The 26,348-nt window shown below is 42.9% G+C and overlaps 1 protein-coding gene across 1 annotated transcript in view; it reads right to left on the reverse strand.

The window, feature by feature from the left end:
- Positions 1–17,492, reverse strand: part of Ankfn1 (ankyrin repeat and fibronectin type III domain containing 1) — a 138,605-nt gene extending 121,113 nt beyond the window's left edge. Inside the window, exons 1-2 of the mRNA XM_055620387.1 lie at positions 17,292–17,492; positions 13,911–14,121 (exon numbers count right to left, since the gene is read on the reverse strand). Of these exons, the coding sequence (XP_055476362.1) occupies positions 13,911–14,121; positions 17,292–17,477 (397 nt within the window). The 5' untranslated portion in view covers positions 17,478–17,492. The remainder of the gene's footprint in view (positions 1–13,910; positions 14,122–17,291) is intronic.
- Between the last annotated feature and the right edge of the window lie 8,856 nt (positions 17,493–26,348).

A 26,348-nucleotide genomic window follows, 5' to 3' on the forward strand; every position in this document is an offset into this window, starting at 1 on the left:
CAGCTGACTTATACAGCAGTCATGTTTCTGCCTGTTATTAATGACCCATTTAACTGCCAATAGCAGCATCTGTTCAGATGAGATAATCAACCTAACCGGGTTAATTTACTTTAGGCAAAAGCAAGTGAATATGATAATTATATCGGGCTGGGTAATTTTTTTTATCACCCTGGAAATTGTTCTGGGAACTTTTTTTTTTTTTTTTTTTTGACTTTAGAATGGGAACTTTTTTACTCTCCATATTTTAAAGATGAAGAAGCTGAAATCCAGGGAAGCAGGATAAGTTTAGTCACAGTCTTCTTAAACGTCAGTGAGAACTCAAGAACTCTCTCTAAATCAAATGGAGTATGATTCCACTTATTTTTATATATTGAAGTTTTTCAGTCATTCGTCAGCTTGTAATTGGCACCTTGGTTTTGGCTGGTTGTTTGGAAATACGGGGGTGTGCGCCTGCTTTCTGCTTGATTCTTCCTTCTCTCTATCTTGCGTCTCTCTCTCTTCCACTTTCGCTTCTACCCACGGGCTGTTTTCTTCTCCAGTCCAGCACTTAACTGATCTCTGCCAGCTCTCGTCTTTTCTCTCTCCTCCTCGCAGTTGGTCCCTTCTGCAGCCCGGAGACCGTCCCTCTGAACAGCCCTAGCCAGTACAATAGAGGGTCTGTGGGTGTGTGGCAAGCCTGTCCGGCTGGGGCAAGACCACTTCACGGCTCCTGAAACAGGCTCCCCGCTATTGTGGTGTTTAATTATCAGCAGTGTTCCTACCACCCAGTGTTTCAGAGTGGGACTTTTCGTCATAAGACCTGCCCAGCTAATTAACTATGGGATGGGGGTGGGAGGCGGGAGCAGGAACTTGGTGTTCAAAGAGTACAATTAGGGTTACTGTTTAAATCCCGAGGTAAATAGCAATGAGGGGCTGAATGGACTTTGTCAAGGGCTGGAATCTAGCTTAGGGATTGCAGATCCTTCACTGTTCCGTCATTCCGCTCTTACCCCACAGCTGCTGAATTGAGGCCTGGCTGACAGCTACGTAAAGTTTTGAATGAGGGCAGCATGCAAGTTAATTGGAAAAATTTTAAAGTTTTGTTTTATCATGCGTCTCTGTGTCGGGTATGTGTCTGTAGGGGGCAATATGCCTTGGAGCTAGAGGTACTGGCGGTGGTGAGCCACCCCATGTGGGTGCTGGGAACTCAGTTTAGGTCCTCTGCAGGAGCGGTGCCCACTCTTAACGTCCGAGCCGTCTCTCCAGCCCCTAATCTTAATCTTTAATAGAGGATTTGAGGGAATAAATTTATTTGATTTTCTTGGAAAAATGAACACGTTTGCCTTTAATAGTGATAGGCCGTTCTGCAATTCAACACAGCTTTCTGTTGTCAGGCATTTCCCTCTTTCTTGCTGTGCTATCCGAAGACCAGGCTATCCTTCTGCCTCTGCCTCCCAGGGGTTGGGATTAAAATCGTGTGCCACCGCCATCACTGCCCGGGATTTTCTTCTTTCTTATTGATGAGATAAACAAGCCTAGTCTAAGACGATTGCTTCATCTTGGCGAAGGACCCTTGTGCTCAGCTTAGACGTTCCTTCTTTCAGCCACGCAAAGTGCATGGGTCCTCGTTCAGACCCAAGAAGCTCTGAATCTGAAGGAGTGTGCGTGTCCTCAGCAGACATACGCTTTTTAAAAGGGTTATTTCCAAGGATGGAGATAACCCACGAAGGGGTGTAGTGACCCTAGAGATCATGTGGTATCCTTAAAAGATGTGTGGTCCCAGGGGGGGAGTCCATGTACCCCCCTTACAGCCATCCTTGTCACTTAGCCTTTCAGCGTTTGTGGATTATAGCACGATTATCATTGATTTAACAGCTAATATCCACTCATAAGCAGGAACAAACCTCACTCAGGATGATTTTTTTTTCTAGTTCTGTACATTTGCCCGCATATTTCATGATGTCACCTCCTTAAAGGCTGAGTAATACTTTACTGAGTCATTGTACCGCACCTTCCTTATCCATTCTTCGACTGATGGACAGCTAGACCTGCTGTGCATTTTTTAAACGACACATGACGAATGGCCACATGAGTCCCGGCTCTGGCATCACTACTGCTCCCCATTCCATATTTGACTGCCCTTTTTGCTGTGGACACGGTCTCACGTTTTCAAATTGCATTTCTAGGCCTCCACTACCGCAGCTATCCACAAGGTCACCTTTTTTTCTGCCTATGCGGTCGCCATAGTGTGAGTGAGTTTGGTCCGTACTGCCTGGGCTCCTGCTTTTTGCTTACTTCTCAGGGTGATGATCAGATGTTGAGATGTTGGGCAGCTACACCCACAGTAAGAGGAAAGGTCAACACATGTCTTGGCTTCTGAATTCTTTGATTGGTTTGTTCCTGTGCTGGATGCAAGCACATAAAACAAATCCTCTTTCTGAAACAGTCTTGGATTTTGTCTCATTGTGTATATGCCTGGAGCTGTTTATATAGTTAAAAGTGCTTTTAGTCTTTAAAAAAAAAAAGTTCTAGCCAGTCAGTCTGTCATGTTGGACACAAGGCTCTAATCTGTAGAGCTGGCTTAAGGACACTGCCCCACTCACAAACCAATGAGAAGTCAATGATAATCTCTACACAGATTTTTCTTTTTATCAATATTACTCCTTTTGACGTTTAGAGACACACACATGAAATTCACCCAAATACTTGTTCTTATGAAATAGCTTGGTCAAAAAAAAAAAAAAGTCTCTTGTTCCAGATCTTTTAAAAATGTCTATTCCAGATACTTTTTAGAAACAACACACTCATAAATGATGTCAAAGTGAACGCTATCTGTTATTTCAAAGGAGAAAATGAGGTCACTTTGGTATAAACCTTGCACTGAGCGCCAATAGCCTCTGGGCAACCAAGAAAGGCAGTTAGTAAGATTTACCTTTCCTGGTCGTAAGTGACAGCCTTCTAACAGTTCTGCAGCTAACTTGGCTTAAGGTAGTAATGCCAAAAGAAGTAAGACACAGACATTTTAGTGACTAAATGTATGAATTTAAAGATACCCTTATAGTAGAGAGACTCAGCATTCGGGTCCAATCTGTCTTGTTGAGATCCAGAACTCAAAGCCCATTTTGGCTTCTCTTAGGCCCCCAGCTGGGAAGTCTCTAAGAGTCCAGAAGCAAAGGTTGTGGAGACCTAGCGATTGTTTCTACAGGACTTTCTTCCTCTAGGGCCCCTTACACCCAGGCAAGGCTCTGGAGTGTCCCCCATGCTGTAGAAAGGCTCTACAGAGTCTCTGTTATAGAAGTCAGGTCACTGGTGAATCCTCAAGAAAGCAGCATTATAGGGCTCTCCCACCCAGAGCTTGCTAAATTAAAAGGGGCCAAACAAACACTCCACATCTTTTTGACAGGCTACTGAGAGAACCCAGGTCAGGTTTGAATATGATGCCCCTGTCTGACGAGGATCCACAAGCATATAGTCTAAGGGACATCAGTAAAGTTCCCTCATATTAACATTAAAAACAAGTGGAATTAGGTTAAAATTGTGTGGTGGGCGACTCAGCGTGTCCAAAATGTTGTAACCAGTGTAAAACTGGACATTTGCTAGTCCTTTATCTTGTACTAAGCCTTGGAAAGCCAGTATAAACTTCAGACTTCAAATGCTTTTCAATTTGGGCTACATACATTTTTAGAAATAAATTTCATTTTGTTGTAGACTGACAGTTTATAAATATATACAATAGTAGGGTGTGAAATGATTCTATGGTTTATTGATGCAATGTGAAGTAGATTAAGATTAAGCTAATTAAAACATGTACAAGACTTGAGAGCTTTTCTTTTGGTGCTGATGACATTTCAAATCTACTCCTTTAGAAAAGTGTAAGCGTACAATATGATCAAAACCGAACAGGAAACAGGATTGAAAGCACAGTTCTCTGTCTGACGAAGATTTTTGCATCCTCCGACTGTCCCTTCTCCTATCCTGCCCCCCCCCCCCAGCCTTTGTAAGCCCGGTTCTCTTCCCTGTTGCTGTGAAGCTGCTGGCCTCAGGTTCCCTGTTCAAGTCGAGTCGTTTGGTAGCTGTCTTCCCGAGCCTGACATATTTCACTTAGCGTAAGGCCCTCCAATTAACATCCACGTGGTCACACACAAAAGAATTTCCTCTCTCATCAAGGTGAAGTAGTGTTCCATTGTGCGTCCACACCACAGTCCATGGTCCCCTCTTCCGTCTGAATGCTCATGGATTTTCATAACACGCCTGCTGTGGACAGTGAAGCTGTGGGCATGGGAGTGTGGATGCCTGTTTGGCAATCTTTTCAAATCGTTTGAGAAAATACCCAGATGTGGGATTGTTGGATCATATGATAATACTATTTTTAGTGCTTTTTTTTTTTTTTTTTATAAAAATAATGGCAAGTATCAAGGCCAGGCCATCACATATGCTAAGCGTGTGCCCTGCCAGTGGGCTAAATACTTAGACCTATTTTTAGTTGTTAGAGGAAATACCATATATTTTCCAAATTGTTTATACCAATTTCCAGTCCCCACCAACAGCATAAAAGGTTCTCTTTCCGAATCTTCAACAACACTTTTTTTTTTTTTTTTTTTTTTTTTGTCTTTTTAGAAAAGCAGTTCTGACAAATGCAAAATTATATCTTATTTCCCCCCTGGCATCTCTCTAAGATGTTATGAGTACTTCTCCACATTCCTGTTGGTCTTTGTACATCCTCTTTTGAGTCTGTCTGCTCAGGTATCTTGCTCATTTAACTGATTTTTTTTTTAGTTCCTTCAATATTTTGGGCACTGAGCCCCTTGTTCGTTGTCTACTTACAGACGCCTGCAATTCCTGCTTGTTTCCTCCCTGAATTGTCATTACTGTCCATTGGTTTTCTAGTTTGATGCTATTCACCTCCCCCTTTACCTATTTCTGTTGTTTGTTCCTCATGCTTTTGGGGCTAAATACAAAACTTCATTGTCCAGATTAAGATCAGGGAGTTTCTCCCCACTGGTCTTTCTTTATCTGTAAGTTTATAGTTTAGTCTCATATAGGGCTTTAACACATTTTGAGCGGATCTGGACATGGTATTGGGTAGGGATCTGATTTTATTCTCAAGCTTGGGGGTGTCTGACACCATCTGCTGGAGGGGTCACACTTTCCCCCTTGTTCATATATGCTTGGAACCTCCGTAACTCGTGGCCTTTGTTTTGGCGCTCAGTTACGTCCCCCTGGCCAATGGACAGGGCATATTTAAAGAGACCGTGAGCTGCCCATACCGAACATCTAGGTTGCTCGGCGTAGTTCGTGGCACAGTTCTACAAACTTTGACAAGTGTGGTACCAGTACATATGATTCAAGGGGCTAGTGCCGTTTATTGTGCCACAGAAACTGGGTAGCAGATGGTAAACATTTAAATTATTTGCTAGAAGCACCTGGATTTCCTTCCTTCCTTCCTTCCTTCCTTCCTTCCTTCCTTCCTTCCTTCCTTCCTTCCTTTCTTCCTTCTTTCTTTCTTAGAATTATATTCATTGACATTCGGGGCGGGGGTAGACAGGGGGTGTTTACAGAATGCCAGGGCATGAGAGAAGTACTCGAAAGGCACTACTCCACTGCATTCATAGCTGACAGGGTGGCAGCCAGTCTTCCGGTAGGTAAGCTAGGTAAGCTCCGTTGTTGCCCTCTCTTCCCCAGACAGCCACATCATTGTATGTAAACGCACCCCCTGGCAGAGCTGGCCATGATAGCTTGCCACATCTGAGCTCAGCTAGCAAAGGGTACCTGTTTCTGCCTTGGTTCATCTTTCTCACCTCAGAACCTTATTACGTAGGAAAGTCAACTGCCATTGGTTTGCCACAGGGAGAGGCCCGTGTCGCTAGGGACACAGAGGTTCTTGACAGCTGTGGCTCTGAGTGAGCGATGGGGCAGAACCTGAAACCCAATTCAATCGCGAGGTGATCGTCATTTTATGGATTCCCTGAGCATCCGGCCAGCTAGTCCCGCATTTCTGATCCATAGAAAACTGTGATAAATGTCATCATTTGCTAAGGATTTTTTTTGGGGGGGGATTTAATATCTAGTGAATGATAGCTAACATAACATCTTACAGATAAAAAAAAACAACCCTGAGGCATAAAGAGACTGAACATTTTTCTTACAAAGTATCAGATGTGGAATTCAAAACCAGAACTCCTTGAATCCAGAAACTTGATTTTTAAGGATTTGCTTTTAGAAGCATCATATTCAGTGGTTATATTTCACTGTGTGGTGAAGGTGTGCTGAATGAGGAGAAGTATGGATAGATACTTTCTGAACTGATAGCAAAGGGAATGTTGGGAATTAGGGAGAGGGAGCTAGAATGTGAATACACGCACTCAAAGGCATTGTTAAAGGCAGTCAAAGGCATTGTTAAACTTCATGTGCAGTGTTTTGGGTTTTGACAAGGAGAGCTTATTTTATGCAGGGTATATTCAAAAATTCAAAGCAAACGCTGACTCCCAAGGGAAGGAAATCCTGCCATTTGCAATCCTATGGATGAGTCTAGAGACACCAGACACCAAGAGACAAACCACATGATTACGTGTTATGTGTGAGCCTTAAAAATGTCCATCTATGGAATCAGAGAGCAGAAGGTTGGTTGCCAGGTGCTGGAGGTCGGGAAAGACGAGACAATGTTTATCAAAGGGTGGAAACTTTCCAGTTAGAAGCTTAACAAGTTCTGGTGATCTCATTCATGTACAATATGATTGATGTTGAGTGTGCTAATGAATTTGATTATGGTAATTACTTCATGGTGTATACCAATACCAAACCCTTACGCTTTGAAGATAACCACGTTTTTTTTTTTTATCCCCTGTCAATCAAATATCTTGAAATTAAGAGAAAGACGCTGTCGATGTTGAAGGATGGGTGACTGAAATTGAGACTGGTACCACCTGACAGTTCTTATTTAGGAGCCTAAAATAGGGTCAATTTATGCCATGTTTGGTAAGATCCTCGCCTTCAGATGGATGCTAGGATGTTCAACGTAGAGCAGTGGAGAGTCGAAGCCTTTAGGCAACTTAAGGAGAGTGACCATCTCGTACAAAGTCTCTGTGGCAAGATAGCACGGCATGCATAAGGGACGGGGAGGTCGACATCTTACAGGAGGCAAGCCTTGAGGAGCAGACTTGTGGGACAGGGTACGGATTTACACCCCTCTTTTAATGAGGCAGATAAGAATATGTGGCTCATTCAAGAAATCCGCTTAGGGCTCATTTTCCCATATTCTTCCTGGCAGCAACTCTTTGTCCTTTGAGAGTTACCCAGTCTGTGGAACATGGAGAGTGATGACGCTGGGCAATGCCGTTTTTGGAACCAAAAATCAGCTGTGACTAATCAACAAGTCTGGTTTTCTCATGCACGGACTCCAAGGACAATCCCAAAAGTGTTTCGAGCAGTGGCAGCGTTGGTGGAGTGAGTGTGGCGTCTCCCAGGAGGGCCCCGGTAAAAGCCTAACATTGGCTTGGGTTGCAGACTCTCTGCTGCGTTTGTTTACACAGAGCCGGCCTCATTAGTTTATAGTCACACCTCTCAGACACAGCCTGCACCGTTCTCAAGCACCGGCACAGACTCCCGGCCTCCGCAGAAATGAGGGGCACATCCTGTGTGCTGGGACACAGGGGTCTGCCCTGTCTGCAAGTGACAGTGGCTCTGTGGCGGTATTGTACCAAGTCCCTGAATGGAATGACTCTGGGGTGGCACAGGCAGCTTCTAAGGCCTGTGCGGGGGCTCTCTGTGCAGCACTCTGGAGGGATCTGGAGAGACAGGAAGACGCCAAGTCAAGGAGAAGAGAAGGGAAGCTCACACTGAGGCGCATCCCATGGTTTTAATGGTCTCCATCATTAGACAGTGAAAAGTGAAAACCAGCCCGGTGTGCTGGGATGATAAAATTTCGCAAGCGCGCCTAGAAAATCATAAAGGTATTAGCAACCCAAAGTACCCCAAGGCACGAGTTTCTGGGAAATTTACCTCTTTCCTTCCTAGATGGAGGTGTCAGAAGATTAAAGTTTCTATCAAAGTTTTCTGAATATCTGTTATATCTTTGGTACTGGGACTAAAGGATTAAGCAAAGAATAAAAAATAAAATAAAATAAAATAAAATAAAATAAAAATGCGTGAGTGTGACCAGATCTGCACATGGCAGGAATCCAAAGGAGCTGGTGTCTTCAGGACTGGTGTTGGCAGGCTTTCATGATATCCAAATTGATTGGCAGCCTCAGGTAGGCGAGACTCTCACTGGTGACTCAGCAAGCCTGCCCCAGGACTGTTGATCTGTGATTAGTGGGTGGAGAGGGTAGGTTAGGTAGAGAGGGGGGTTTGGTTGGGGCTTTTCTATGCAAGGCTTTTTATATGGCAAGGCTTTCTCAGGTAGCAGCTGCTACACAGAGCAGGAGTCTTAGCTACTGGAAAACTAGCCAGGCCCAGAGCAAAAGTCCTATGGTTCCTGTGCTTGGGGTAGTCCCCGGCAGCGGTCTTTCCAGGTTCCGGCCTGTTTGCTGGGCTCTTTCAAGCTTCAGGGAGACATGTGGGATGCCCCTCAGTTAACAGCCAACACTTTCCACAGCAGGAGTAAGTGGTGCAGAAGCTCCCCTGAGTATAACTTAAGTTTCATTTTCCTTAGTTTCAGTTACTCACAGGCAACTGTGGGCCAAACATATTAGATGAAAAAAAGAAATCCCCTAAACAAACAGTTCAGAAGGCTTTAATTGCGTGCTGCTCTGGGTAGTATGATCAAATCTGCTGCAGTCCTCTTTCCTACCACCTTGGGATGTGAGTCATCTCTTTGTCCACGGCATCCACGCTGTGTCCATACTGTACGCATTATCTACCCAGTAGTCATGAAGTAGCCAGCTCCAAGAATCAAGATGACTTACTTTGGGGTTCAAAAATCACCTTAACTTTACTTAATATTATTCCCCAAATAAGAGAGTAATCATATTGAATTGTTATATTCTATGGCTACTGTTATCATCAATCTCTTATTGTGTATGTGTAGGGGGAACATCACAGTTACACATAGTGTTAAATATAGTGACAGACACACACATAGATGAGGCTAGCGATAGTTTCAAGCATCCACTGGGGTCTAGAAACACATGCTAATGGTAGACTATCTACTTTGTGCCACTTGCTTAAAGGAGGAAGGAACAGAAAATGATTTCTGAAGAAACATAGTGGACCCATCTCCTAATTAGGCTGGGGAGGCTGCGATTTTTGAATGTCAACTTCTGGGGCTTTAAACGTATGCGCAGGGAGAGATACATGGTTGAGTGTCAGTCTATGCTCAGAACGAACACCCTCATCCAGTCCTGCAAGTCAGGGTCCATAACTTTAGAGAGAAATACTAAACACAACACTCCCGGGGGGGGGGAGGGGGAAGTTGCAAATCACAGAAGAATTTCTTTTGAATTGTGCTGTTTGGCAAAGCTACAACAGTAGAGGGCTAGTATTGAGAAACTACTCAGAGGAAGGGGAGAAAGGAAACTCACTGTATTAGAGACCCTGACGTTCTGCTTTAACATGGTGGGAGGTCACTGGAAAGACAGGTGTAGAGCCGGGGAGGGAAGGAGCTGAGCATGTGCTGTGTAACAGTGAGATTGTGACAGTTAGGCGTGGGTTCAGATCCTGGCTCTGTCCCGTTAGCTGGGTAATACTGGGCAAGTGGCTTGACTTTTGTTATTTTGCATTTCTCCACCGTCAAAAGAGAGAAATACCTCCTACTTTCCAAGGCAATTGTGAGGATCAGGTGTGACATCAAGCAAGCTGATGTCAACAAAGGCATTATTTTAGTGTGTGTGCATGCATATGTATATGTGTCTGCTTGTATGTGTGAGTGTGTGTGTGTGTGTGGGGGTGTGTGTGGCCACTTTGGGTTTCATTCTTCGGGTAGCTTGCACCTTTTTATATTTTGAGAAATCGTGTCTCATTGACCTGGAGCTCATCAGTCGAGACTGGTTGCCACTGAACCCCAGGGAGCCTCCTGTCCATGTCCCCTCCTGGTGCTGAACCTACAAGATGACAGTATTGCACCTGGTTTTGTTTTGTGGGTTCTTGGAATCAAACTCAGGCCCTGATGGCATTTTACTGAATGAGCCATCTCCTCAGCCAGCAACAGCCTTTTTGTATATGTAAAGCATCCTGAGAATTTAGGACTTTGCTGTGATTTTTCTCCTCTTAAGTCATGCCTTTTCAGCTGGGGAGTCGTTTGTAGCAGGTGTTTGCCTCTGGTTATAGACAGCAGGCTGCAGCTTTTCTCTTGGGAAATGTTATACTCCTGGACAGAAGCAATCCTATTTCTTTTGTACTTGATTTAGAAAGTGAGTTTAAAATTCCTGCAAACACTGTGTTCTTCTAGCCTGCCTTTATCCAACACAAATGGCTCCCTAGTGCATAGAACAGAATAAATAAATGCACCACAAGGTTTCGGCAAATAGCTCGAAAAGAAAGATACAGAAGCCCACTGATCATGGCCCTCCATGTTGGTTATTTGGAAAGACTGTAAGTTTGCATAGAAGGATCCCAGGATTAGCATCCGATGGATTTAGGCTTGTCGCTGACATCTGTTGCTAATTGTGTGACCTTAGATCAGTGTGTTTGTTGTTTAATGTGGACCTGACACAGTCTTGGGCCATTTGGGAAGAGGGAATCTCAGCTGAGAAATGTTCCCAACAGGCTGGCCTATGGACTGAGCCCGAGGGACATTTTCCTGATTGGTGATTGATGTGGGAGGGTCTAGCTCACGGTGGGTGGTGGCCATGCTTGGGCTGGAGGTTCTGGCTGCTGTAAGAAAGCCTGCTTGAGTAAGCCACAAAAACCAAGCCAGTAAGCAGCACCCCTCCATGGCTTCTCCGTCAGTTCTCGCCTCCAGGTTCCTGCCTTGAGTTTCTGTCCCAGCATCCTTTATTAATGGACTATGACATGGAACTGTAAAGCTGAAATAAACTCTTTCCTTCCCAAGTTGCTTTTGGTCATGACTATTTTTTTTTTTAAATTACAGCAATAGAAACTCTAAATAACACAATCTCTTACCTTCTCACAATCACAAATAAGTCATCTTGAGAACTGAGTTAACAAGTTCATGCAGAAAGGTTAGTGTTAAAATTCAGAAGTAATGCACGCAGGGGACCTCATGTACACTCGGTCAGCATTTTTGCATATGTTTGAGTTTACAGATGTCGTTTTGATTTCTTGGGTGGCCAGGGTAACTTAGGTATCCTATTTCTTAGTACCTGGCTCCTTTTTTTTTTTTTTTTTTTTTTTTTGTAACTTTTTGGTAACAATGTGGTCATCATCCCAGTGGGAGCAAAGAAAACCCAGAATCTTTAGCATATTTGGTTTTGGTTTGCCAGATAGTTGGTTCTTGACTTCATCTCTTATGGCCCAGGTTGCCTTAAACTTGCTTCCTAGCCAAGGACAATCATCGCCTTCTGATCCTTTTACCCCCAACTCCCATGTGCTTGCAGCACAGGCACACAACACCACGCTCCGTTTCTGTGGTGGGTGCTGAGGATCAAAGGCAGGGCTTTGTGCGTTTTACCCAGGTACTCTGCTAACTGCACCGCATCTCCAGCCCAGCACATGAGTGCTTCTATGGAAGCTTAGTTATAAATGGAAGGGCTTTGGCACATTGGGAGTCTTACAGTTCACAGGGAAAATGCATACTTTTGTAGCATCTCAGGTGAGGAAGTCTAATGTTTCATCCAGCCCAGGGCGCAAAGAGCAGTAACATCCACATGAAGTCTCCTTGTTCTTACAGAATGGGGCTTAGTCTTCATTCTGTGTCCAAACTAGGCATTATTGCAAATGAATCCAAGGCAGCAGAGATCCCAGTCAGCTTAATCATCATCATCATCATCATCATCATCATCATCATCATCATCATCACCATCATCACCATCTTTTTCCTATTCTTCACCTTCTCTTTTTCTTTCTTCCTCTTCTTTGCCTTCTCCTCTTTCTTCTCCTCCTCCTTCTTCCTCTTCTGTCTTCCATCTGAATATTCAAATTTTACTGAGAGGAGAGGAGCAATCCTCTGACCACACAGCTCTTCTGAAGAACCCCACCACTTCCTAACTCCTCATACTCTTTGACATGGTCTTGGTAAGTTTAGATTTTTTTTTTTTGAAATAGTGTCATGATATGAGTGTCTGTCTCTATACCTACTCTTTGGGTGGTGGTGGTTTCTGAAATTCAGCAGCTGAGATACCACCCCTAATCATGTGCCAGCTTCCTCTGATCTTTCAGGCTTCTGGGGCTCACCACTCAGAAATAAGTGAATCAGTGTGATGAAGCTAACAGTTGGTGAGTTGTTTAGGGAACATAAGAATGGTGGCACTGAGCCACTGTGGTTGTTAGATCAGAGAGTTTGCACCAAGGGGAATGTGAGCTCTGACCTCACGATGCTGGGAGGACTGAGGGTTTCCTCAGTGTAAATTGCTCATAATAGCACCTAGCCACATTGTATAGGATTCCACTGTGAAAAGTCTAGAAGAGGGGAACTGGGGAAAACAGCAGTAACAACAACATGACTGTTGATTTCCCTTATGGCTCCCTCCTCTTTGAGGAGGTCAAAGAGTAAGAAGTCAGGGCATGGGGTTTTTTTATAGCGTGATTTTTTTTAAAGACGTCCTGAGATTGATCATGGTCATAGTTTCCTGACTCTGCATTACTGAAGAATATTACAATTTTCTGAACACTACTTTTTTTTTTAAATGAGTGAATTTTATGATGTGTTACTTTTTCAATCTACCAAAAACCTATCATCTCTACCACCTATCTCTATATTCCTTAACAATTATTTCTATCATCTGTCAATCATCTATCCTATCTAAGTATCTGTCTATCTCCTAACTTTCTATCTACTTATCTACCATTATCTATAACCCATCTATCCATCTCCATTACCTATCTATCATCTATCTGATATCTGTCTCTGGTCAACATTACTGTCCTGCTAGTTCCAGCAACTGGCGCCTGCTCCACGGACCATTCATTAAAGTAGCACTTTGACTGATTGTCCCAACTCTACAATTGCCTCTCCGCTGTTCACCTTTCAGAGAGCATCACAGTGACCCTCCAGAGTAAAACAGACCACGTCATTCACCGACCGTGCCTCTGCCTTCCCATCACATTCAGTCTTTAGAGAAAAGCATCTTAGCATGGCTACAGGCGATGTGCTAGCTGGTCCAGGTGACTTCATCCACAGTCACCACTCTTACTTGCTCTATCCCAGTACCTTCCTTCCTGACCTTCTTGGGACTTCTGCTTATCACTGATTCTTCCCATAATGGAACCCCACACTTCATGGTTTATTTCCTTTGTCATCTGGGACTTCTGTCACACGACCTCTCGCTGCTAATTTGTTTTGTTTTCTTCACAGCATTCACCACTATTTGAATTTATGTTGTAATTTATCAGTTCATTTGCTTATTGGGAGTCTTTTCCATTAGAATGTACGTGATCTGCGAGATCAGGGAGTTCATGGAGTTTGCCACTGCATCCCTCGACTCAGAGCCGTCTGTACACAGTGTCTATTGAGTGACTGAGCAGAGCTGGGCACTGGCTGTGGATGCAGAGACACAAACCATAGCTCATCCATTCTCTATGAATGCTTCCCATTTCTTTATTACCATTTGATGTTGTCATATACTTAACACTTGGATTAAATTCTTGGGGAAGTCATCTGGAGAGACTCCCTTTCAATACCACCCATTGTATTTTCATTAGAGAACGACTAAATGCTTAGACTGACGAACCCTAATTGATCTAAGCATAAGGGTCTCTGGAAACACAAAAAGGATTTCAAGGTCCGCGTGTGGTCAACCGTTCCCACTTGGTTATTTTGGTCACAGGGAGCACAGGGCTGGTGGACGACAGGGACTTCTAGGCTTAGGTTTACTCACAGTGTGGACTCTCTCTGGCCCCTGTCCGTAGAAGAATCCTAGCAATGGGTACGTTGTTGGTCATGATGGCGATGTCCAGGGGGGTCAGCCCCTCACTGTTGGGTGTGTTCAGATCTAGTTCTTCCGGTGTGTACTGGTAGAGGAGGAGCTGCACAGCGTCTAGGTCCTGTTGCTCAACTGCCTCAAACATGGCTTCGTTGCCCTGGAAATTCTGGGGGAGAAGGAAAGCAGGTTGGCACACTGTCACAGCCAACATTTCAGGACTTCGGAGATTGTTTCAGGGGTCGCACAAACACTTACAGGTGGGTGATTACAGAACTTGCATTTATCATGTGCCCTTCAAAGTCAGCACTCTATTGGCCTGTCCATCCTTGTTTTCTAATAGGCATTGATACATTAAACCTGATACATTAAACTTGATGGGATGATATGGTACTGACTGAACGGCCCAGTCTTTAAGCCAGTCTGCTGCTGAAGGGATAGCGTTTGCTAGGTTATTAAAAGATGTTCTTAAACACTAGATTAAGCCAAGTTACTCCTCTGTTTGCTGTAGTATCTCTCAGGGCCTTTAATCATGTTACTGTGTATTTTATTGTATTTCACTTTACCGTTGGGGTAACATTCTGCAGAACTCAGCTGGGCAAACGCTGGCATAGATAATGTGGGGACAAGTGGTTATAATTATAACTACTTTGTGTTGATAGCTCACTTTCTTTGTTTCTCTCAACTCGTTCCCTCCTTCTCCATCCTTGGGCTTTATTATCCCTTGTCTTGACTGCTGGTCTTGGTCTCATCAGCCCAGACTCTTTAATGTTACAATAGTAATATTCCTGAAATATCCATATTGTTTGCCAATTCCCTATACTACCTGCAAGCTGCTGATGTCTGTATATGTAAGGCTAATGCCTTATGGTTGATTATTACCACCAATTTCACTGGGCAAAGAAATGATCCAGTGATCACCGAATAATACCCCTGGATGTATTGTTCAGGGTGTTTCTACAGACAATTAGACTGCAAGGCTTCTGATCTAGTCAATGGATTAAGTCTTTGTCATAATGTGGTAGCATTATTGGGAGACAGTGAAAAGGAGGAAGTGGGGCCTAGAGGAAGTAGGTCATTGGGGGCATGTCATTTCACTGGGCATATGTCTTGCCTAGGTCTCTTCCTGTGTGCCCCCCCTTTTTCTGCTTCCCATCCACCAAGGACTGAAGAGTATCCTTTGCCATACATTCCTGTCTTGAATATCTTCTTTTCTGCCAAGTACATAAGGCCAAGTGGCTAAGGACTCTAAGCCATAGCCCCCAAATTAACCCTTTCTCCCTTAGACTGTCACTGTCAAGTGTTTCTTTGTCACAGTCACAATAAAACTCACTAATACGTACCCTGACCGCTATAATCCCACACTTTTTTTTTTTTTTTTTATAGCTCAGATCCCCGACCAATTACACAGGGAGCATTTCTGAGCTGAGGGGAGAGGTTGAAGCAGTTTTCCCAGGAGGGCTACATTGCTGAGTGGCTAATTGTTTAAGAGGACCAGGAGTTGAATATTTATAAAATACAGAAATACAGATCGCCTATAGAAAAAAAAAAGCATAGATAATATAACTATTTGGGGATATTTTTAAAGATTCACAATGAGAAAAAGATCTCTAGGATTTTTCACAGAGAAGATGTGACTATGTGTTATTTCTTAAGCTCACCAGAGAAGATGGAGACTATGTGTTATTTCTTTAAAAATTGCTCTGCCTTTAGAGATGTTGAAATGCCACTGGCCTTGACCTAGTGCTGGGATCTGATTAATATGTGGAAGATCTTCAGTGACCAAATGTTTAGAGCAGAAAGATTTTATTTTTAGTTTCATCAAAAATTGATTTTCCCTATCCAAGTCAGTTTAGGCTGAGCACATACCAAAGCATTAAAACCTGGGGAAAATACGAAGCGATTATGCAAATGCTTGCTTTGACAATAGGGACCCAGAGGAGAAGGCTGTGGTGGCCTGCTGTTCTCTTGCTGCAAGACACTGTACTGAATAGAAAAGTGGGAAAGGAAAGGCCTCTTATGCTTAACCCAGCTAAGTCCTCCCAGAAGATGGGTGTGAAATAAGAAGCAGGACGAGAAAACAAATGGGTTCAGAATCAAAAACGTTGCCCTGTCTCTAGTGTGCATTTGTTTATGATTTCTTAGTGTCTCTAATTTCTTGTCTGCTTCTAAGTTATTTCCTAAGACGTTATTTCACCCTTCAAACTCTAACTTTGCTTCTATCTGGGAAGGCCGGGGCTTACTTTTGCTTATTCTCAAATGGAGCCCTTATCCTCCTATGAAAACACTCCTGTTGCTCAGGTAAATATATGCCTGTCTCTTTGACCCACTGCCAGTGCAGGACACTACCCAAGAACATCTGGAATATACTCCACGCCACTTGCTATGGCCTAATTTCCATGAGTTATACAGGCAGACAATTTAGCAACAGGAAGAAATTCATTTTTCCTGATAGACTGATGATACACTTTTAGTTATCGACTAATGATGGGGGGTCGTCATACTTGATTGTCTTCCCTGGTCTGCTTTGATTTCCTGGGGGCTCAAAGGTGAATGTAATGCTGCATTCACGGAGCATGTTTTGCTATACATGTTTGTTTGTTTTTCTACCTTTTTTTCATGCTGGCTTTTTCTTTTCTGTTCTCTCTTCGTTGTATACTAAATAGAATTACATGCATGCATTCTATTTTGAATGCCTCTGAAAAGTATGTGTGTGTGTGTGTATATATATATATATATATATATATGTACATATATATACACATATCTATATAAAGAAACTTATAAACTATTTAAATACTATTATTTAAATGAGCACTGGTGCTCCCAGAAAGTCCATTAACCTGAAACATTCCATATTTGTCAAACTGAGTGCAAGTGTGTGTTCATGTATATACGTATGTTCATGTATATATTTTCCTGTTCATGTGTGTGTGTGGTTCATGTATGTGTAGGGGTTCATGTGTGTATGTGTGGGTTCATGTGTGTTCATATGTGTATGTGTGTAAGTATGCGTGCATGTGCACATGCTTGTATGTGTGTGTATATGTGTTGCTGGGACCCAGAGATTGAACCCAGAACCTTACGCTTCTAGGGAAGCAATCTACCCTGAAGTCCGCACCTCTATCCCCTCAAGCTGCTTATTTTGGAGATGTGTTTATTTGGTCTGATAGTAAAAAAACGGGAGAAAAATTAAGAAAAAGAGGAGGAAATGACTTCCATTCATCTAAACTTAGTGTCAGGTCATATATATGTATGTGCGCTGTCTTGGTGGACTCTGTGTGTGGAATAAGGTGTTGAGCAAAGGAGCTGACGTGGGAGTACAAAGAGTTCCCTTACCACTGAGGTCTTTCTGAGGCTCAGCCGATCCGTTCTGGTTCTGAAGTAGGCCTCATCGAAGGACGAGTGACTGCCCTTCAGCTTCTCAGAGAGGTTCCTGTACAGGCGCTTGGCAGCATTGGGAGACGATGGAGCGCTGTGTTTTTTTGACTGGCAAAGATGTAAGTTCTGCATTTGTTGTGTCATCTTCGAGTGGGAGTTCCTAAGAAGGGGAAAACAGCACGTATGATGATTATACACAGCCAAGAACTCTACCACCTCCAAGAACCTTCTGGAAACCTCAGTCCAAATGTGATATTCCAGCAGGAAAAGCCCACAGAGATCACCAACACCAGCTTCTTTCTTCCTTAGGGGAGAAAAGAAAAGCCCCGGAAAAGGAAGCACCTTGTCTATGGCCCTGGGGCTGACCGGTGACAGGAAGGAAATGACAGCTCACCTACCGTATGAAATATTCATTTAAGCACACTCCTAGACACAACAATGCGATACTTTTCTAACTGGGTAAGATGCCAAGGCTTAAGAGCATTGTTGTGTCTAGGAGTGTGTAACCTTGAGCATATGTAAATGAGGCTATTTTTTTTTTTAGCTCCTTTCCTTCCAGATGCTGACCTCTATTGGATGGATGAGAAGGTGTATTTCTTCCTGCATACCCCTTTCTTAGAGTGGCAGTCAAATTTGTGACATTAATTGTGTCCACTAGGCTCACTACCCAGTGTGCTCAGAGACTTTGTTATCTATAGGACTGACCCTGCTGACTTTGGACACTCTGGATGGGAGCCATCTATAACTGACTAGATTTCTTCACGCAACACTTGACCATTGCTCCTAAAATCTCTAGTGGCTGCCCCTCCTCACCTCATGTCACACCTGAAGTCAGTTTCTGGGAGGTCAGGTATATCATCTCAAGATCTACCCACCATGAATTCACGCATTGCTGTAGAAATTGCAAGGCCAGAAAGCCTGTGGTTGCCTCCTGCATGATGTGCATTACACGGGTAAATGTAAAAAAATGGAAATTTCTAGCCTGTACACTGTGGTGCAAAGTGCGTTTCCCTCCCTGATGCCTCCGGATAATTGGTCCCTGAACTCCGTGAAAACAAAACAGAAGAACACTGCGGCCTTCCTACCACCCCCTGTCACATTTTGAATGACATTTTGAATGACATTTGTAATGCTAATTCCAACTACTCTTGGTTTACGTTCTCTCCAACAACTAGAATGCCACCATCATGATATTTAGATGGCCCTTAGGCACCTTTTCAAACTAGCTTGAAACTTCTTCCACGACAGAAAGATGGCCAAACCCAATTTAGTCTTAGTCATGCCCATCAGTGCCTACCCAGACATAACTAGGTAGATATGCTTATGTTAGACAGGTGACGCATGGCATTGTATGTCTGAGTGTGCTCTCATATCTCTTTAGTAACATTTTAATTGTTTTAAAAGAAGAAGCAGAATAATTAGATGATTTATCATCTTTTCCCTCCAGTCTACAGCTTCTTTATCTTGGACTCAAAGAGTAACTACATGGTTTTCTTTAATATTTCTTTCCACAGAGCTCCAGATTAATATACAGGCTATCACGTGGAGATCGCTTTAACCTCTTTATTCCTGCCTTCTGTCTCCAGCCTTTTCCTTCAGCACTAACACCCTAGTTCAAGCCATCTGTCTTGTCTACATCATTATCCTTCCCCAAAATAACTCTACATTCTTTTGTATCCCCCACAATGCCCAGGAGTCCCGTAAATAAATTCCTGTCGTTTGATCAAATTCCAGCTACTTGCCCTCTAACTGATGACACCTACCCACATGGCCCCCTTTGTCCTTGCTCATCTCCCATCTGTTCCCTTTTGTCAATGTAGGTTGACTTTCTCTGTTTTCCTGACTTCCTCCCCATGCTCCCCAGCTGTCCCTTTCTTCCAGGCTATTCTTCAGTATGTTTCCACTCTTCCAGCTTTTATCTATCTTCATGCTTTCTTTCTTCCTCTGTATTTTAAAATGGGAAAGAAAATTTCTGTTGCCCATTCATATAATATATAACTATGCTCTTGGTTTTTCACTCTTAAGCAAAGGGGAAACCTTTGGGATTTGATAGAGTCATGCTTGACTTTCGATATTATTATCTACATGGGTATTATTATCTGTGTGGGTTTAGGTGCCTAATTTAAATTCTCTGATCTTATTTATTGTTTGTAAATAAACAACAGAACCTTGGATAAAGAGTTGGGAAGATTAAAGTGACAAAGAAATGACAATTGTTATCTCTTTTGGTGCATTGTAGCAGTAAATAGCAGTGACTATTAAGTTACTCCCAAGTCCTTTTGCAAAACTATAGACACCAAGATATAGTATCATCATTCATCTTTCTTACGGGCATTTAACATGGTCCATGGTTAACTTTCTGTATGTTACTTTTTAAAATTTTGATAGAAAATGCAAATGTAGTTATTTTGTTTTGGGCTTTTATATTAACATTTACAAAATGGAAATAGAAGGTAGAACTTTCTGGTCTTAGAGGTGAAGGTGGAATAAGGATAAATATAACAAAATTGAGAAATTAGACAAAAGGGGTTGCGTATTTAAGGTGGAGAGCTGAATTCAATACAAGTATCAAGCCTCATCATAATTTTTTTTGTCCCATTCTCATTTTTCTCAGTTTCTGGTAGCCTTGAAAATCAAAACTCATAAAAAAATAGACTGCCAACCACTGGAAAGGGATTATAAGGTTGGTGGTCCTTCCACATTTCATTTCCACTCCCTTAGAAGTATCATTATTCGATCTGTCTGGTTGTTCCCTAGGAGATTCACTCAGAATGCTTGTCATTTTTGTTTGACTTGCAGCCCCCCAAGAGCAATTAGCTTCTTCCTCTAGAGTATTTGTTTTTGTGGTGCTTGTTTAGCAGACGTCAGCATTTTTAAACAAGTCTTTTAAATTGCTCCGAACTTTGGGAATGAGATGGTTTGGAAGTAAAGGGCTTTGAAAAAGCTCTGGCATATTTCTGAGAGTCTAGCAGTGCATGTTCATGCTAGGGATAGGAGCAAGGTAGAAAGAAAAATACGAGAGGCTCCTGATCTCCCATCCCTGTTTAGCTGGGAGGCTCTGTGCAAGCAGGAAGTAAAGAATAAGATTGAGTTTTTACTACCTGGTGGAATGTTGGCAGTGTGCCCTAGTATATGTAGAGCCCCTCCCCAGGATGGGGTCCTTTGATTCTTGGCATCTAAGGACATCTCTGTTCAATCATTGTCACTCAGTTAACCAAGCAGGGAAGTCGGTGGCTACGTATTCCAAAAATATAACCGTCACAGATTTAAGTTCTGAGGAGTTACCAGACAACAGCAAATGCTGAGGAGAAGGGCTAGTCTGGATTTCACAGTTACTATATAATTATTAAAACCCATGGCTTTCAGCAGAAAATTGTGAGACGTAAATAAAAACCGCGTCACATGCAAGAAAATAAGCAGGTCATTCAAAATTGCCCCCGAGAAAGCCAAATGTTACAGTTACGGCACAGAACCTCCAACTATTTTAAGTGTGCTTAAATTGCTAAAGGAAATCAGGTCTAAAATGTAAACTGAGAGTGACATTTCACTGAACTAAGAATATCATTAAAGAGATAGAATCACGAAACAGAACAGAGTAGTAGTCCCGGAATTGAAAAGTGTAATGGACTGAAATGAAAAACTCACTGGAATGCAACAGCATGCTTGTTTTGATAATAATAATAATAATAATAATAATAATAATAATAATAATATCAACAAATTTCAAGAGAAATCAATTCAGACTGCAGAGAAGAGGAAACGCTTCATGGCCACTTTGATAGATGCAAGAAAACAATTGGTTTTACGAAGAAACACAATCCATTTGGGACTGAAAAGAAGTTGCAGGAATATAAGGGAACTTCCTCACCCTAGGAGAAGGAATAAAAACCTTGGTTAAATTTTGTTTGTTTTTGTAATGTCCCCCACAGGACCATGTTTTGAGCAAGTGTTCCCTAGTTGGTGGCGCTCACTATCTTGATGGAATTTTGAAGGTTACACCAAACCTCCATTTTCTGTCTTGCTCTCTGCTTGATGGTCTGCCATGAGGCAGGGAGCCTCTGCCGCACATTTCCTCTGCCATAAACTTTCCCATTGTGATGGAATGAAGCCCTCAGAAACTATGAGCCTACATAGAACTTCCACCTCTCATTTCTGTAAGGTTCTGTGGTCACTAATATAATATCAGTAACTAATATAAAACTATAGTCAACCTCTCACTTAATGACTGGATGCAACTCCAATATAAATACCAGCTCACAGGTAACTTCACAGCAACATTTTCAGAGAAAAAGCAAGGGATCTAATGAAGGCAAAACAACTTTGAAAAAGAGAATATTGGAAGACTTTTCCTTCCTGGTCTTTTTTTTTTTAATTTATTTTTCTTCATAATTTATTCATTATATATCCCAATTGAAGCCCCCTCCATCAACTCCCCCAGTCCCACTCTCCCTCTCTCTTCCCCACTTCCTGTAGTCCACTGAAAGGGGGAGTTCTCTACCATTCCCATCTACCCATAGCTTGTTAAGTCTCATCAGGACTGCCTGGATCCTCTTCCCTGAGGCCTGGCAAGGCTGCATCACCAGGTGCAATTGATCAAAGAGCAGTCAATGGAGCTCACGATAGAGACAGCCCGTGCTCCCCTTACTGGGAGATCCCTAGGGAGTCTTACTTCCTGATCTTAGGACTCACTGCAAAGCCACAGAGGTGAAGGCATGCAGGCTCAGTTTTAGAATCGCCATGTAGACAAAAAACAATGGAATAAGGGTAGCAACGGAGATGAATGAAGTGGAACCAAGGCCCTACCTGAGCACCTAGGGTTAATTGCTTTTGGGAAATGCACTGAGGTAATTAGATACGTAAAACAGTTTTCTGTCGGTACTGTAACACTAGAATAACCATCAGTAAGAACCAAAAAGAACTCCAACCCCCACTTCACACCATGTACAAAAGCTACCTTGAAGTAAATCATAGGTCTTTTTGATTGTAGGTGTCTGTGTGTGGGGTTTGTGGGCATGTGGGTTCATGTGTGTGTGTGTGTGTGTGTGTGTGTGTGTGCTTCTAAGTATGTGCGTGCTTCTAAGGCCTGAGGCTATTGGCAGGGGTCTTTTTCCGTCATGATCTGCCTTTTTAGATAGAGCCAGACTTCTCAGTTGAACCCAGACCTTGCTGTTTGGGCTAGTCCCATTCGCCAGTGGTTCCACATACCTGTGTGCTGGAAATATAGGTGGGTCACCATGCCTACCCCACCATTTATATGGGACTCTAGGCATCTAAACATTGTTCCTCAGGCTTGCAGAGCAAACGCTGTGACAGCTGACCCATTTCCCCAGCCTTCACCAGCTGTAGATCTAAACATCAATGCCAAAACTATAAATATTCTAGATGAAAACACAGATGATTTTGTGAATCTGGACAGAATAATGCTTCTTAGAGGAAACACTAAAAGTGAAAGTCGCAAAATAACTCTACAAGTTGGGCTTATCAAAAACTTCCATTTTGAAGTTTGAAACATCACAGCTTTATCTGTGTCCATCTTGGAGACCCGTGAAGGATGTGTGAGTGCACATAGAGCCGAGCAGTCTAACAAAAGGGATGGGTCTAAAATGGTGAGGGTAGCTTGCAAGGAGGAGCCTCCTCAGACAGACTCCATAGCTGCTCATTCCCTGAGATCTGCTGCTTCCTTATGCATTGGTGAGTTTTCTTCCCAGTGTCCTTCCTTAGGTGTGGGTCTCCACCATCTTTGCTCTGACCCAGGGACACTACCTAGAACTGAGGAAATTAGACCAATGAGAAACAAGAGATGGGAAATCCCCAGGAGATAAGCCATTCATCTCCATGTCCTCCCTGCAGACTGCCCTCAGGGCTCTCTATGAACCACTGAAGTAGAGTGGCTCCCACAGGCTCATGTGTTTGAAAACGGGTGTTTGCTTGCATGTATGTACCATGTACACATCTGGTGCCCACAGAGGCCAGAAGAGGACATCAGCGTCCCTGGAACTAAAATTGCAGCCAGTATGAGCTACCATGTGGGTGCTGGAATCCTACCCCAGACCTCTAGAAGAGCAAGCCTTTGCTCTTAACCTCTGAGCCATCTTTTCAGCCCCCATTTGTTTGTTTTCCTCATTTCTGATAAGTTTCCCGTTTGCCTTTGACTTTGATGATGCGACCGTTTATCTCCTAGTATACAATAGAGCAATTGCAATCAAGCTGAAATAAAATGAATTAACAACCCTGCACAGATACAAGTACCATCATTTTATTTTCATTTTAGACTTGAGCTTAGCCAAAAGACTGAGAAACGGTTATTTATCTTCATTTTATAAACACGGAAACTGAGTCCCAGAGAGGTTGGGTAATTTATCCAGACCTTACAACTGGAAAATAGAGCAACAAGATGTGAACTCTGACCCCAAAGCCTGTGCTTCTAACAGTTCTGCCACTATTGTTGCTAAGGTGGCTTAGCCTGGCTTCCTGGTAGCTTCTCCATGCTTGACCTTGATTCCAAAGTCAAGATTTCTTGTCCTAGTTATGTCCATGTTTCACTGGAGCCTGGCTGTGGAAAGTTTTCAATGTCATTGTGCTTTGGAAGCAGTCTGAGCCAGTTTGGATGAGAAGTAGTTTTGAGGCACAGCATATTAGAAATTGGAGCTGTAGTCATTCCCAACAGTTGGGTGGGCAGACAGGCTCAGTGAAGGGAATATTTTTGACTCAGGAAATATTGTTCTTTAGGCTGTGATATGAGCTAGGGGACCTTTCAGTTTCAACCTGCCTGTCAACAGACCAAAGACAAAGTTTGACCCCTTCTATTCTTCACCCGCTATTAACATGACAGGTGTGTCTTTGATTGCTAAGGGGTGACCGACTCTATTACAGTATTGACACAGAACGGTGGAAGCTGCCTTTCTAGTTTTTGTACCCTTTGAAATGAAATATATATATATATATATATATGAAATGTCAGCTGTGACTCAGGAGAAACACTGATTTTTAAAGTTCTTATAAGCAATTTAAAAATTACACTTATTTGTATGTGTGTGTGCTTTCCTGGTCTTATTGCTTATTGCTTATGTCCTAACACTGTTGACTGAAGAGTTAGAATCTCATCATCTGCAGTTTGAAAGGACATAACATTTAGCTCACTGTAGTACTTTCAACATACAAACCTCTTGGGTCTCTTAATAGCCATTTGAAGGCAGAACTATTATCTTCACTTTAGTAGCAATAAATTGAGGCTCTGTTGAAGGGCAGGTCTAGGATTCAAATGCAAGCAATATGGGTCTGTACCTGAGCTCTTGACCTCTAAACATTTCCCTTAAAAGGCCCAAGACAAAGAACTATCACAGAGAGGTGAGGGGCTGACATTGGGAATGACAGGAAGTGACCACAGGAAGAGAGGGTGGGGGGAAGGGTCAGAGAAGGTGACTCATGAAAATGATCTTCAATGATGAATGAGAAGTAATTAGCAAGAATGGAAATGACGCTCCAGATGTATGAGGCCTGGTGAGGATGTGGAAAGAATGTAGAGATGGGCTGTCAGAACACGCTGGAGGCGTGGAACGGAAAGCCTCTGGGCTCTTCCATGCACAGCGGGGCATTTCATCAGTTGTATTGTACGTGGACATTAGGAAAGAGGCCTAGAGAGGCAGCAGGGCCAAGACATACAGGCTCTTACACACACGATAAGGAACAAATACCTTAGGCTATGTCCAGCAAGGAACACCAGAGACCCTTAAGTGATGGGTGCATCGATTAATCCCAATCTGACCATTCCCACCATTCATGCACACTGGGATTTCACACTGTTCTCAATACAGGTGTGCCGTTAGCACATGCCGATTAAAAGTAAAAACACACAGTCTTTGAAAGTTGAGATTTGCACTTTTAGAGAATTTGGTAGTAGTCTAGGAGTTATTTGAAGAGGAAGGGATACGGAAACAGAGGAAGGAATAGCTGGTGCTATTATTATGATTATTACAGTCATGACAGTGGTGGTCTTCAGTTGCCTTCTGGTTCGATTTTTAAAGCCACTACACAGGAAGAATGGGCACGATGGGTACGTGGTGCTGTAAATATGTTCAAAAGCCCATGGCCGTGGAGGCCCCAAACCATAGCAGGGAACCTGTTACTGCTGCTTTGCTGTATGCGCAGGGTATCAAACTGCCCGCTAAATATTTGTATACTCACGTGGACCAGTGCAGTTCTCAGCCTGGGCCAGAAAAGCTTTGGATTGAAGCGAGTGTTGATTAATACGGAGACTCCTAAGTCGCCGTAAGTGTTGAGAATAAGTGACTGTGGCGTTCTTGACCCTAAACAGGATGTTCTCTCTCTCTCCAAAGCTCAGGATGCACCATGTATGAAGAGTAGAACGTAAGACCCAGATGATGGGAAGGAATGGTGTTCAAGCTCTTCTGTACATGACATGCTGTGGCATGTTTGAACTCATGGTAGCGGTGGCTACTTGCTGAAGACAGGGTCCATCAACATTCCATTAGGTCAAAAAAGCCTCCACCAACACTGTGAGGAATTATAATGGCTAATGGTTGCTTAGGGAAGTGGAGTCATACTCCTCAGTGGTGTAGATACAGGTAAATCATTGAGGCTCAATTAAATACAACCCCTGCTCATCCACATCTGGGCAACCATAGTTAAATTTAGTGGGCCACACACAAAGACATGAAAATCACAAGGAATAAATAAAAAGACAAACTATAGAGAAAGAAAGAAATCTAAGAGAAAACACAATGGGATATTTTTTGATGATTCTTTTGTTGTGGCAAAATATACTTAATATAAAATTGATTTAAACCATTTCTGCAGTATGAAGCACATTTGCAGTGTTTCACAGCCATCTCCAACATCATCTTCAGAATGTTCTGACAAACACAAAGCGTGTCGCATTAAATACTAATTCTCCACCTATGCCAAAATGTAAGTTTCATAGGGGGGAAGATAATCTGTTCTTTCCCAAGTGGCTCTGAAAACTTCATAGAGAGTGGTTCTCAACCTGGGGGTCAG

This window comes from Psammomys obesus, unplaced genomic scaffold (assembly GCF_907164565.1).
Source record: "Psammomys obesus unplaced genomic scaffold, mPsaObe1.curated_primary_1811, whole genome shotgun sequence".
NCBI classification, from domain to species: domain Eukaryota; kingdom Metazoa; phylum Chordata; class Mammalia; order Rodentia; family Muridae; genus Psammomys; species Psammomys obesus.